Raw genomic sequence first — 14,517 nt, forward strand, 5'->3', positions numbered from 1 at the left:
GCGGACACTGTGGGGCGTCTTTCCTCACTGACCCCACTGGTGCCCGCCGCGCACGCCACGGTCCCCACATCACCTGCCCGTCTCCGGCCCTGACCTGGTTATCACCCCAGCGGTGCACCCCCGTTGTGAGGCCTGTGCCGGCCCATGGCGGAGGCTCTGGGGGCCTGGTGCTCCTGGTCCCGGCTTCCGACTGCCTCCCTGACCTTCATTCCCCCATTCCCATACCCAATACCCATCCATTCCCTCTGTCGCCCTCAGAACAATTGCGACAACACTTCTGGGTTAGGTCTCAGCAGAGCGCAGCTGCCAGCCTTCTGCTGGCTGCCGCTGTGGTTTGTTCGTTTTTACTCCTTCACGCTGGTCCGCTTCCCACTGTAATAGGATTTGCACATGCTTCCTTTGTAAAATATTGAGTGCGGTTGGAGTTTTAACTTCATTCAATAATTCATCCAACAAATATGTCTGAGCACCAATATTTGCAGCGGTGGTCGCTGCTGGGGGCAAGTGAGCCCCGCCCGTGCCCTGGGGGCTGGGACTGGGGCAGCCTGTGCTGGGAGGAGGCTTCAAACTGTATTGTTACTGTTCTTAAGGGTCTCTATGCTTTTAGGATTCATGCTTGTTTCTCAGTGATGCCAGCCTCTGGCTGCTACCACATTTGACTTGTCTATATTTACTGAGGTTCCCCTTCCCATGTTACCCAGACACCCCCCAGACAAGCAGGTATCCCCATTAACCCAGACACCCTCAGATAACCAGTCCCCCCCCCCCATAAACAGACACCCTCAGGTAACCAGACACCCTCCAGATAACCCATCTTCTCCCCAGATAGCCTGGCACAGACATCCTTAAGGCCCCCCCAAGAACCCTCAAGTGGTGCTGCTGGGACTGCTTCTTTGCTTTCCAGAAGGGCTAGGCTACACTCCCTCCATGAAAGAGGTGTGTTCCCATAATATTGCCAGCTCTCGGCATTACCTGTGCTCTAGTGTATGCCGTCCTGAGGTTGCAGTGTGGCCTCCCAGTTCCGTTTGCTCCTTCTGACTCCCAGGGGTTTGTAGGCCCCGTGGCTCTGGCTCAGACCTGCACCGCTCAAGAACCTCTTTCTCTGGTTGGTTTGCAGCAGTTCTGAGATGGCCCCTTTGACAACCAGCTGTCAGCCCTCATGAGTACTCTCAGGTTTATCCTTGAGGGCTGAATAGAAATCTTTAATTTTGAGTAGTCAAAAACCATTTTTTTAATGGTCTGTAGATAATTCTCTCTTTGAGCACATTCACTTTCAGCAAGACCATGCATGGAGGGAGGTAGGAATGCAGCTGTTTTTCTCCATAAAGCGAGTTGGTCTTCCAGCACTGTTGACTAAGGGCACATCCTTTCCAAGACCACCAGGTGTCCTCACCTTCTCTGCAATGGGTCTGTCCCTTTGCCAGGTCTTCAAAATCATGGCTTTGCCATATACAAAATATGTATATTCCTTTTCAATAATGCCTTAGGTATTCATGGCCTTTCCTTTTCCATATACATTTTAGAAGGACTTGGTCACGTTTCTGAAAAAGAAATCTAGCTGGAATGTTGCGATTGCCTTGAATGTATATGAACTTGGGGAATGTTGAAGTATGTACTGTTGTCATCCCATCCATGACTATAGTATACCTCTCCGTTTACTTCCGTCTTCTTCACACCCTGTAATGGATTTATAATGATCTCTTTGTAACAGTCCTGTTGCATTGGTTTGTGAGGCTATGTCCTAGATACATAGTTTTTGTTTCTCTGTAAATGGCTGCCTATTTCTATGACGTGTTTTAGTTGGTGATTCTGGTAGAGGAACACTGGTAGCCTCTACGTGGTCACTCAGAGTTGGCCTGTGGGCATCAGCAAGTGTGGAGCTGCCACTGGAACACGCTGGGTGCTAGGTGCCAGCTGACGATGCATGCAGTGCCACTTGCTCTGGGGACTGCAGGGCAGTTGTCCTCCCACCTAACGGAGCAGCAGAGTTTGACAGAAGGGACCCCTGGCAGAGCTGTGGCCTGGACCCTGTATCCTGCAACCTTGCTACCCCCATTGCAGCAGCCACCTCGAATGCTGTCCCCATTTCTGGGGAGGGACATGGGTGGGGACCAGAGCACAGTGGTGATGACACCTTGGACGGGCCCGAATCCTGCAAAGCCCAGAGTCAAGCCCTTCGTCCTGTGTCCTCAGATCATCATGTATGGGGGTGGGGGGGGCAGAGAACAATGTGTCCTCAGACTGGAGGGACACTTCCCAAATTCCGTCTCAGAGGGCAGGCCGCACTGGTGGAGCAGCTTATCTGACATTAACAGGTGGCTTTTGACACAAGGAAGGATTTCAAAAGTGTGACCGTTACAACAAAACTTTATTCCCATCTCTTTATTTAGGTGAACACGTTTTTATCAGCTCTTACATATATGGAAATGAAAAATAGAAAAAAAAGTAATGAGGAACCCTGTCTCATCCCAGCCCTAAATAATACTCTCCCACGAAGATGGACAGCTCATTAATTGATACATTTCCCACTCAAATTCACTTCCCCGTTTAGTTCTTCATGAAAACCTGCAATTACGTGTATCATTTTGGTTGAGTACTTACAATAAACGTCAGAGTAACACCCCAGGTGATGGCACGGTCCCCGGGTTCCACCACATGGTTTCACAGATTAGAACGAGTGACCTCAATGCCTCAATGCTGTGCATGTTTGTCTGGAACAGTGAGTGGGAAGATAGCCCAGGTGGTGCCGCAGGAACCAGCCACCCCTTTTCAATGACTTAAAACAGTCAAGGATTATTTTGCCCCCCCACATCCATCCTGGGTTGGCTGGGAGCTCTGTCCCCCCGCGTCCCATCACTCTGGTGTAGGGCCTGAGCAGTGGCCACACTCTGCTCTTAGAGCTGGCGCAGCTGTAGGCGGGGGAGGCGTGTACACCCACTGTGTGCCTCGTCTTCCAACCTGACACACTTGGCCTGGGCTGCGATTCTGGGGGACGCTGGGGGCAGGAGGGAGCGCTGAGGTTTCCAGCTGTGCAGGGTGGCTGGCTGGCTCCTCTAAGGGGGTCAGGGTGAGGGTCACACTGGGGTGGCACAGCAAGTCCACTGGCTGCTCCCATCTGCTTTACAGACACTTTAGTCTACGCACGAGCCCCGCTATACACAGGACGGGAGATTTTAGACAACGTACAAACAAGTGATGGTCTTCACCTGAACACCGTGTCCAAGGTCCATTGTGGGGATGTCCAAGCATAAAAGTGATGCCTGTGTAGGCCACACCTGCCTGCAGGGCCCTTACCTCTGCTTCCCAGGTGTCGGAGCTCTGGGCGGCTTGGCCTCTGGCCGATGGCAGACCTTGGAGGGTGCGGCTCCCCCAGGGTGAGCGGGGGCCTTTTCTCCCTCCCTCTCAGCCGCAGTCATGCAGCAGCTCCCAGGGCTGAAGTGTCACCTGTTCCTGCCCTCAGAGCATAGGTGCCGAGTCCTTCACAGAACCACCCACCTGGTCTCCCACTGCCCCAACACACCTCCAGACCACGGTCCTGGGACAGCCGCCCACCATGGACAACAGCCCAGCCCATTGCCCTGGCATTGGCAATGTGCTCTGAGGTGCGACCCCACACCTGCTGCCCCTCCTCCACATGCAGGGACACAGCCCAGGGCAGGGCTCGCTGGGCCTGTGCAGCACCCTCCTCCCTGTGCAGCCATTCCAGGGTGTCAGGAGAAACCCTGTGACACCTGGTGGGCAGGGTGAGCGGACAGAGCGTGGCCACTTGTCCAGGGAGGGGCTTCTCTTCTTGCACTACCAGCTGGGTTGGAAGGTCACCTTGGACGACTTTGGAGAAGTTTCTGGAAACCTGCCAAGGCCCAGGACCCTCACACCAGCCCCTCCCTGCTGTGCCTCCCGCTGGATGCTGAGGTATGAGCCTGTCCCCGTGGTGGGCTGGCTGTGGACTGTCGGGGGGTCTGGACCACTGCAGCACCCAGGAGTGGTGCCCTGATGCCATCTCCTGCCCCACAGATGGCCAGGCGCTCCCCACTAGAGCCTGGGAGCCCCCACTCTGGGAGAGCAGGTCCAGGCCCCATTGCACCACCAGGCAGCTCCGCCCTGCGCAGCTGCCCACGGGGGAGCAGCCCCTTCTGTCTGGAGCAGCTCTGGGCCGGGGTCCCAAGTCATGCATGGAGGTTGTGCCAGTTGGTGCTGTGACCGTCCCCCCTGATTGCACTGAGAGAACCTGTGAACTAGGCATATCCAGGGACAGGGACAGCCCATGTGGGGCCGAGGGTAAGCGTTTCCAGGGGCACATGGCACGTCCTGAAGAACACCAGCTGTTTCTGGGCGCTGCCCCTCCATTGTCAGCCGACCCACAACAGCCACTTGTGGGGTGTCTGCAGTCAGAGCACCCCAATCCTCAGGTGTGAGAGCCAGTGTGGGCTCTGGGCTGGACCACCATGGCCTCAGGTTCCCCTCCTGCAAACCAGGAAGGTGGTATTCCTAGTCACAGCAGTCGATGGAGGGTCTCCTGTGTCAGAGCAGCACAAAGGTGAGGGCACCTGGGGGTCCGGTGTGGGCACTGCTTTACCCCTCCGTGCCATGCCCTCACCCTTCTCAGGACCCGCAGTAAGGTCTCAGGGCCACCTGCGGTTTCTGGAAGGCTCTTGTGTTTTCCCCCGGCCACGTCCAACTCCTCACAAGAGCGCTTGGCCTCAGCATCTGCAGGGCCTGCTGGGGTCTCCCAGTTCACCCCACAGCCCAAGGGGCCTTCCTGGAGGAAATGGTCACGTGCTTCCAACACAAGTGCCCACACGGGCTTGAAACGCCTCACAGGTCTCCAGCAGGAAGCTGAGGTTTTGGGTGTTAACAGTCATTCAGACAACAGTCATCTGTGCTTCTAAGGTGGCCCCTTGCATACAGGTGGAGAGCAGCTCGACGACCCCGCAAGGAAGTCAGGTGGGGCCGTCTGCAGCAGAGGTCCCTCCACCATGGGGAAGGTCCAGGCCACAGAGACCCAGAGCCTGCTCACCGGTGGCTGCAGCTGTGAGGGGCTGAGGGTCCTGAACATCGCTGTCCCAGGCTGTCTCTGGTCACGTGGACGGCAAGGGTGTCGTCTGCTGGTCTCCCAGTCTGGGACTTGGCCCTGCCCCCGCCTCCACTGCTGCCCTTTCCTGAGACTGCACTGCACAGTTTGTCCCTACCCGAGCTAGTCCCTCTGCGGCCACCCTGCCTCACTGAGACGGGACCAGAGGCTTCGTCTAGACACCCTTCCTGGGCACCTGGGATGCCGTCCCCAAGGTTGGCGCTGTTCACAAAAGCACACAGTGAACGTGTAAAGCTTCCAGCCTTTCCTACAAACCAGTCCCTGAGGGTCTGCACGAAATGGCCAGCTCTTGGTCAGAGGGGACAGGTGGGGCTGTGACACAGGCCAATCCCTCCTCTGCCCAGTCGCCCAGCTCAGACTGAGCCCCCGGGGTCTGCACAGCCCGTGCTGAAGTGAATGCAACCTTAAGGACCCGGAGAGGATGGTGTGGGGCCAGCAGGAGTCAGAGGCCACGTGAAGCATAACTGCGTTTATTTTGGTGATGGGCTGTAACTATAGGGAAGGAACATGCTGGGTGCAGAGCTGATCGCAGGGTGAGCAGGTGCCACCAGCACAGCCGCCAGGGCTGAGAGCAGTTCCTGGGGGTCTGCTGTGCTGCCTTCCTGCTGTCCCTTGTCAACAGGCAGCTCCAGACAAGATCTGCCCTGGTGCCTTGGATCCTGGCTCCGCTGGGCAGGGAGGGCAGGCCGCAGTTCTAGCCACAGCTGCAGAAGGGGACGGGCGAGGGGAGAGTGAGCTGGGGTCCCCCCGGGGTCCGGCCCAGGCTTGAGCACTGCAGCGGGGCTGGGTGTGTGCCCTCTTCACAGCGTGGCTTTTACAAGGGGCATGATGGTTACCTACGTAAGCTGTGCAGGGAAGGGTGACGCTGGCCACCACCACATCCAGGACTGGATGGAGTGGCCACTGCAGCCCAGGGAAGGCGGGGGGTGGGGGACAAGGGTGGGGCTCACCCCTGCAGGCCCTGCAGCTCGGGTGGCAGGTCACACCCGGTGTACACGCCATTCGTGACACTGTGCTCCAGCAACGCACCTAAGCAGGGGTCCTGTGGAAACACAAGGCATCTTTAAGCCACCGGCCAGCCGGCCAGTGAGCCAGTACCCAGGCCCCGCCCTCCTCAGGGGGCAGCTCACTCTGATGAGAACGTGAGGGTTCCCCACCACTATCAGCAGGGCTTTGGGCCTGGTGATGGCCACATTAAATCTTTTCGAGTTGGACAAGAAACCCAAAAAGTATCTGTCATCTTCAAATCTGTCTTCATTTGACCGCACCTAAAAACCACAAAGACGAATAAATGTGGGACTTCAAACTTTTTTTTTTGGCATGGAAAGAAACTCGGTATGTAAAAGCATATTAAGCATCAGCGGGACCCCACTGTCAGTTAAAAACCAAAGCAGCAGGGGGCTGCGGTGGGGGGTGGGGGGGCAGGCCTCACTGCTCTGCACGCAGACGGCCACACACCCACCCGGCTGTCCCTGGGCGCAGGGTTAGAGGTGGTTCTTACTTTCTTTTCCTGTCTGAATTTTTAAAACTTATCTGCAATTAACATTCTGCTCAACAAAGATAAAGACGAGAAATGGGTTTTGAGGTGGAACTTAGTTCCCCATGTGGCGCCTCTGGCCCCGCCCCTCCCTGCGCCTCTGGCCCCGCCCCCTGCGCCTCTGGCCCCGCCCCCTGCGCCTCTGGCCCCGCCCCCCCTGCGCCTCTGTCTCCAGCATTTCTTCCTGGGTCCCTCTCCTTTCCTTTTTCTCTGCTGACCTGTGGCTTATTTTGAAAAGAGCTCCCCAGTTACTGCTTGAGCTGAGTCCTGGGGTGCGGGCCAGTCCCCACCCTGCACCTGCTTTCTGTGTCACCATCAGCCTGGTGTCTTCTACCTGAGTGTGCCCAGAACCCACTAAAGCCCCGCGGCCCCACCGGAAACACCCACGGTGGAGATGACGATGGCCAGGTATTCTTGTCCTTGGAACTCCTCCACCGACCCGACCTTTATGTCCGTCAGGTCCACATTTCTCAGAAGAATTTTGATTTTCTCCACCTTGAAGCAGAGAAAAAGAAAGGAGAAAGGTAGCTTTACAAATCTGCCCGTTTCTTTCATGTTACAGCGTAAGTGGATACTGACCAATGTGCAATAATACATCGCTTTTCAATTCCAAACCCCATTCATCAATCTCAGCTGATCAGAACACAAATCCTGATTCCACGCAGGTCAGCTGAGGGGAGGAGTGAGGATGAGGGACACACACGGTGTAAAGAAGTGCGACGACAGGCTCCAGGGCGCCTCCCTCGTGAGGGGACACAGGCCCCTCCAGGGGACCCCACTCCCCAGGGGCCTGAGCCTTCACACAGAAGCAGCCTGGAAGCAGCCGTGCACCCCAAGTGGCGGCCACAACAGGCAGCCAGGAGCGCGGACTTATGAAAAGTGGCCACGGAGCCAGAAGGAACGGGGCCACTGAGTCACGGAGGACGCGAGACGACGCGTGTCCCAGCTGTTTGCACACAAGTGTCTCCAGGAGGTGCTGGTAGAAAAGAACCAACGTGAAGTCTCAGAAAAAGCACCCAGCCTTGGAAGGAACAGGCCGCACTGGAGCCATGCGGACTCCTCAGCAGAAGGCCTGGGGCGTGGGGGGGGGGGGGACGCTAGAGGAAGTGCCCAGACACTGCCACACACCGGAGTTCCAGGGATGGCGGGGGCACATATCGGCCAGCAGTTCCGGGCGGGCAGGATGGGGGCATCCACGCAGACCCGTCAGGAGGTGGCAGCTGGGCAGAGAAGTCACAGCCATGCTTTGTGGTGGACGGTAAATGGGAGACATTAACACTACGAGGACATCACTTAAAAAACGAGGCTGCTCAGGCAGAGAGGAGGTTTCTCAGCACAGAAGGGGCAGGAGGTACCAGGGGCAAACGGAATTCAGATGAATTCAGATGCAAATTCAAGATCGAGGTGGTTAAATGAGTGCCTCTGACCTGCCATCACAGGTCTTTGCTGAAGTAAGTACCAAGGGACGACTCTCAGGAGAAGCAAACCCAGGAGCTCAGGAAGCAGAAGCCACAACTAAAACCGCAGTTAGGACACACTGAGAAGCTGCCGCCAAGGAGAAAAACATGTTTTTTCAGTAAAAGGTGGAATTCCTAACATTCACAAGCGCGAACACAAAGTCAAAATCAGGAGGCAGGTCTGACGACTCATCCCAGGTGTCACCTCAGCCCGAGCGAGCGGCACTGCCCACGCCGGAGTCCTGGGGGGGAGCAGCTGAGCAGAGCCGAGCCCAGCACCGTGCGTGTGCATGGAGCCCGTGTGCATGGAGCGTGTACTTGGAGTGTGTGCATGGAGCCCAGCACTGCGCGTGCGGAGTCCGTGTGTGGAGCGTGTGTGTGGAGCGTGTGCATGGAGCGTGTGCACAGAGGTCAGCACTGTGTGTGTGTGGAGCCCGTGTGTGGAGCCCATGTGCATGGAGCATGTGCGTGTGGCGGGGAACACACACAGCACGTAGAGAAGCACAGACGACAGTAACAGCTGGTTACACACACGGAGCTCCACCAACATTGAGAGAAAACCCAGGTGGGTCACGTCTCATGGTCAGAAGTGGATACTCAAAACTTCCGGAAAAAGTGGGGAAACAGTTCATGACATCAAGCTGGGGACAGATACCTTAGAAACAAAAGCACAAACCCTAAGGGAAATGATCGGTGTTATATCCGTATCTAACTATACTGAGGTGAGACTCACACGTATCAAGGAAACCAAACAGTCACCCGGGTGACAGCATGTCTGGAACACACTCAGCCACCGAGGGCCTGGGACACAGAGAGCAAACGGAAAAGGCACAAACTGCTGAGAAAAAACACAGTCGGGATCAATTGAAGGTGGACACCAGACCTGAATAGTAACTATAAGGAAAACACGAAGAAATGGCCAGTAAATGTATGAAAACTCTCGAGTCCCTGACAACTGTAGGGACTCGCGTGCCCTCCCCCGTGTCACAGGACACGGCCAGGTGTGGGCACAGGCAGGTGTCTGCAGACACGGGAGGTGGGACAGCACTGGCCAGCCCCCCACAGGGGAGATGGATACATGCCACGATGAGGGCACAGCCTGCTCGCTGCCCGCACACCCAGGGGAGGTGACATCTCATGCCGAGGACAGGACAGGCAGGGAGACGGAGCTCCCAGCCCAGGCCCCGAGTGTGGGGGACGCGGTGCAGGAGCAGCGGTTGCAGACAAGGGAGCGATAGAGGGGCCTGGTGCTCCATGACCAGCGGGTACCTGCCCCCCTCCTGTGGCGCCATGAAGCAGAAGCACCGGGGAGCTCGCTGGGGCAGGGCACACCTGCTTCCGGTAGGGCGTGATCACGCCAATGTCGCTGGCAGACACCTGGCTCGAGGCGCTCCTGGCCAGGAGGCAGCAGTAACGCATGACCTGCACGGCTTCGGCCGGGTTGAACCACGACGGGCTTCTCCCTTCACGAGCTTCGCTGCCCTGAGTTAGTTGGGAGACAAAAGAATGGCACGTCCATCACAAACCTGCCTTTACTCAGCCCACACTGGTCTAGGACTGGTGGACAAGCAGAAGTAGGTGCTGGGGACGCGGCCGGAGTGGGGCAAAGCTGCGTGCAGGCAGCTGTGTAGCAGGCAGGCCGCACTCGAAACCATCACCACTGCGGTGAGCGCTGAGCGCACCAGGGCTGCTATGGAGTGTGAGGGCAGCGGGCAGCGTGCCCACTGACACACGGGCAGGGCTCAACGCAGAAGCGTCAGCACATGCTATTAGTAGAAAGAGGAGAAGGCCGAGGCCGGGGGCATGCAAGAGAAGACCACACAGCCAGGGGAGGCGGCCGGCCAGCTGTGGTCAGTACAGGAGGCCGCAGCACAGGCTTGGTGGTCCGGCCACTCACTCAGGCTCCCACTTCCCCCACAGGCCAGCGTGGGCCTTCTCTCTCTCCCATCAGCAGAGAAGACATGCAGACGACCGGTGAGCGCGTGGCATGGGCTCAGCATCACTGACCATGAGGGGTCTGCAAGTCCAGACAGCCTGAGAGCCCGCCTCCCACCCATCAGGAGGGTGACGACCAGAAACCCCAGAAAATAACAAGTGTTGGCCAGGATGTGGAGAAACTGTACAATAGCATGGTGGTTCCTCCAAAAATTAAAGACAGAATCACGTTACCCAGCAATTGACTTCTGGGTATAGACCCAAAAGCCTGAATGCAGGGACGCAGACAAATACCTGCACAGCCAGGTTCAGAACAGCATTGTCTGCAATAACTGAAAGGTGGGAGCACCCCAAGTGCCCAGGGATGGATGATGGATAAGGAAACGTGGTCCATCTGTGCATGGACTGTCATTCAGCCTTAAAAGGAAGGGAATTCTGACACGCGCTGCCACACGGATGGGCCTGGAGGACGTCCTGCCCAGTGAGGTGAGCCGGTCACAGAAGGACTAACACTGGGTGAGTCCCCTTAGTGAGGTCCCCGGAGTCGTCCGAGTCACAGAGACAGAGAGAAGACAGTGGTGCTGGGGGAAGGGAGTTAGCATTGAATGGAGACAGAGTCTCAGTTTGGGAAGATGGAAAGTTCTCAAGATTCGTTGAAAAACAATGTGAATATATTCAACACTATTGAACTGTATTCCTAAAATAGCTAACATAGTGTTAATATTATGTGTATTTTACTATAGTTTAAAAAGTGCATACCAGACAAAACAATAAGAACGCATTAATTTTCAGGTCATGTTTTTGCTGTTAAGCCACATGTAACTATCCCTTGGATTTACAGTAAAAGGTTGAGCTAACTAATAAGAAGATTAACGCAATGGCAGCTTTTGGCAGAATGTCCATGCTGAAGATTATCAACCAAACCACCACAAAGAATAAGGAAGAAGAAACAAGTAATAGAGGGAAAGAAGGTATGAAGTTAGGTGACTGTAGGTTTGATTGATTTATCTCATTAAAAGCCGAGACTCTTAAATGAGATTAAACATAAAAATTCACTGCTTCTAAGAAATACACCTAAAGTGAAATGATAAAGAATGAATAAAAACAGAGGGCAAAGAGATACCAGATAATAAGACAAAAGGGGTGTGCCAACATTAGTTGTTATCACAAGGTGGAATCTAAAGCCACAAACATGAAACAGTGGACCAGGACCTCATGTAACGAGGAGGATGACAGAACAGTAAACCTGTGTGCACAGAACAACACAGCAGCTACATACATAGGGCAAGAACTATTAGAAATTCAAAGAGAATCTGATAAAAAAGCAATTACAATTCACCACTCTTCTCCCACTTGTGAGTATCTAGTAGACAAAATCTGGGCCAGAACACAGAAGAGCTAAAAGATAGATTCCATAAATTTATTTTAAAAATGTATACAGAACTTACAAGCCCCAAATAGAGAATATAAATTTTTTCGGTATGTTCTTAGAACAGTTACCAAAACTGATACTGATGGGGCCACACATTTTTAAAAGCTGAGAGTTTACAGGTCATAGTTCTTGATCAGAACATAAAAAACAGAAATAAAAAAGAGGTGACCAGAACATTCTGAGACACTTGGAAATTAAGGAAGCTACGTCTCTAGACCCCTTGGATCAAAAAAGTAAGTCACAAGTGTCTAGCAAGCCATGAAGGGAAGGTCCCTCAGAAGACATGTGGAAATGCCAAGTGACACCTGAGGGAAGCTGCTGTCACCAGTGTCTCCCTGTGAAGAGGACGAAGAAAACAGGAAGTAAGAGGAGGACAGCAAGTAAGAGACCATCTTACAGGAATGAAAACAAAATAAGTAAGCTGGAATGGGGCAATGACTGAGGACAAAGCTAGAATTAATGAAGCAGAAAGCTAACAGGAGAAACTAAGAATGAGTCCAAAGGCGGTTTTCCACCGAGCCCAGAGGTTGGCTTTACATCTCCCTGTAAAGGGCCCGACAGCCCCCACCTCCTGCTTAGACAGGGCCACGCCGGCCAGCCAGCTACGGAGCGGAAAGAAGCCCGACAAGCATGCATGGGCTGGGCCCGGCCAGGCTCCCGCCGCTGCTTCTCCGGGACGACAGGCTACAGCCACGTCGGGGCTCCTCGCGCTGGGTCTGCCCCACGGTGTCCTGGAAAACCTTCCCTGTGCCCCTCTGCCCCCGTGGCAGAGCCGTGAGTCAGAGAGCCTTTGGAGCTTCCTGGGGCAAGGGCTGCCAGCGAGGTGACAGGGCATCTGCCTTTGTATCCTGGGGACTGGAGTGGCACCCAGGAGCCAAGGGTGGGTATGCAGGGGATAGTGAAGGCCAGGCCAGGACTGCAATGCTGCAGGCAGTTAACCACAATAAAACCCTTTCTGCTCCAACAGCCAGAGTGGCCACGTTCTGTGGTCCCAGCGCGGAGGGCTCCCCTCCCCGCCGAGTTTGTCCTCAGGGCCCAGAGTGGAGCCTGGCGCAGTCCAGGGCCTAGACGAAGACCCAGAGGTTGGACAGGGCTCCTGGGCCCCCAGCACGCTGCATGGAACCTCTGCCAACTCGCCACTTCTCATGAAAAGCCCACTGAGACCCCTGCAAGCTGCACGAAATGTGTGGCTTCTCTGGGCGCATGACCTCCTGACTGCCTGGGTCTCTCCGTGTGGCCATGGTTCACGCGCTTCAGCGAAGCTCTGGGCTCTTTCTGCAGCAACCCGCTCACGTCACCTCCCTCAGCTGACTTTTGTGGACACTCGAGGCATCTCCCACCCCATGGTGACCCTTTCGACTTTGCTTCTGACACACAGGCAGGCGGCTGAGGGAACAGGCCTTATTCCCGGGACCATGCTGTCAGGGTTGGGCCCACCTCTGAAGGTGGCACCCCACAGCTATCAGCCCACATCCATAACAGCACCCGACACAGGATGCACCCCTAGAGGCACGGTCAGCCAGGGAACAGCACCCAGAAGGCCAGCACCACTCCAGGGGCACCCAGCACCAGCTTCTCCCATCTTGGAGTTGGGGAGCAGCCCTCATTCTGGATGAGAGCTTGGGGGGTGTTAATGAGAAATGGGACTCTGGGTTCTAACAGCCAAATTCCCAGTTCAAACACTAATTTAATGAACAGCTGGACTGTCTCTGGCTACCGAACACCTAACCGCTCCCTCCCTGGGGACGCTGACCAGGGAGGCATGACCCCAGGCCGGCTCTCAGGTGACCCTAACCCACGGAGGCGGGCGCCTCTCCAGGGGCACTGAGCTCCCACTGCCCAGCCTCCCTTGGTGGGGCCCATCTGTCCCCCTAGCCTTCCGGTCAAGCCCATGAGCTCCTCAGTGTTTCCCATGAGGACCTGGGGAGGCCCCCAACGCCCACTCTGGGCCAGCACCTGAGTGCTTTCTGTGTGGTCGCCTGCGCGCCCGACGGCTGGCCTTATGCTGTGGCAGTGACTGAGCGTGCGCAGGGCTGTGGCCAGCACGAGGGGTCAGCTACCCTGTGGCCAGTGGCCCGAGCTGAGCCATGGAAGTGGGCGGCCGGCCACGACTCACCCTCATGCCGTGGAAGAGGAGGGGGAAGGATTTCTTTGGCAGCTTCTCCCAGCCCAGCAAGGAGGTGGTGACCTTGGGGTCCGCACAGACCTCGAGCTCCCTGTGGTAGAAGAGTCTGGAGGGCAGCGCCAGCAGGGCTGCGTGGGACCTGTAGTTCTTCACGAGCTTCGTGACCTACAGGGAGAGGGCAGGCGGCAGGTGCGAGGCCCAGGACAGCACGCCACACCAGACGATGGCAGCAGCGTCTGTGTCAAGGGAGACGATGCTGAGAGACCCCCTGTCCTGGCGCCCATGCCACCTGAGCAGAAAGTGACCTCAGCAGCTCAGGCGACTCTGTGAACAGAGGGTCCACTTGAACAGAACAGGTGAACACCAAGAAAAGAAAGAGGCTGCCTCTTGGAGCCTCCCTGGTGGGCTGGCTGTGTGTCTGGCTTCGGGCTGCGCTCTGGGCTCGGTCTTGGGACCCAGCCTTTAGAGGACGCCCATGGAGCCTGGGCGCGGCTCAGTCGCTGGCGGCATGGGCTGGCCTTGTGGCCAGGACGCCAGGACGGCTAAGGGCACAGCAGAAGCACAGGCCGCCTTGGCCCCACAGCCCCCAGGGCCTGGCTGGGACCTTGCTGAGAACTGCTGGTGATGACGTCACCAGGGAGGGGAATCAGCTACCTGGCCCTGGACGTTCACTGGAGGCTCAAGCCGCCTCCCGGTTCCTGGGTGAGGACACGGGAGCCCCAGCCCTTTCCTGCTGCCTCGGTGACCAACTCCAACTCAGTAACTACATGTCCAGCCCCCAAGGTGCTAATCAAAGCCCCAAACCCAATTCAGTGCCACAGGCCCTCTCAGCCTGCGGCCTGCGGGGGACTCACCCCAGGGCCTTGCTGCAGCTTCAGGCCCATCCTGCCCGTCCCACAGCTGGTTGACTGGCCCCTGGCACAAGGCCTCCCTCCCAGA

The 14,517-nt window shown here is 56.2% G+C and overlaps 1 protein-coding gene across 1 annotated transcript in view; it reads right to left on the minus strand.

Moving 5' to 3' along the window:
- Nucleotides 1-5,546: 5,546 nt before the first annotated feature.
- MOV10L1 (Mov10 like RNA helicase 1) overlaps nucleotides 5,547-14,517 on the minus strand; it is a 51,794-nt gene continuing 42,823 nt past the window's right edge. The window contains exons 22-27 of the mRNA XM_074326627.2: nucleotides 13,570-13,743; nucleotides 9,419-9,568; nucleotides 7,017-7,124; nucleotides 6,223-6,360; nucleotides 6,043-6,134; nucleotides 5,547-5,796 (exon numbers count right to left, since the gene is read on the minus strand). Of these exons, the coding sequence (XP_074182728.2) occupies nucleotides 5,787-5,796; nucleotides 6,043-6,134; nucleotides 6,223-6,360; nucleotides 7,017-7,124; nucleotides 9,419-9,568; nucleotides 13,570-13,743 (672 nt within the window). The 3' untranslated portion in view covers nucleotides 5,547-5,786. The remainder of the gene's footprint in view (nucleotides 5,797-6,042; nucleotides 6,135-6,222; nucleotides 6,361-7,016; nucleotides 7,125-9,418; nucleotides 9,569-13,569; nucleotides 13,744-14,517) is intronic.

Source organism: Rhinolophus sinicus, chromosome 1 (genome assembly GCF_057876585.1).
Source record: "Rhinolophus sinicus isolate RSI-liver-muscle chromosome 1, RSI-T2T, whole genome shotgun sequence".
Taxonomy (NCBI): domain Eukaryota; kingdom Metazoa; phylum Chordata; class Mammalia; order Chiroptera; family Rhinolophidae; genus Rhinolophus; species Rhinolophus sinicus.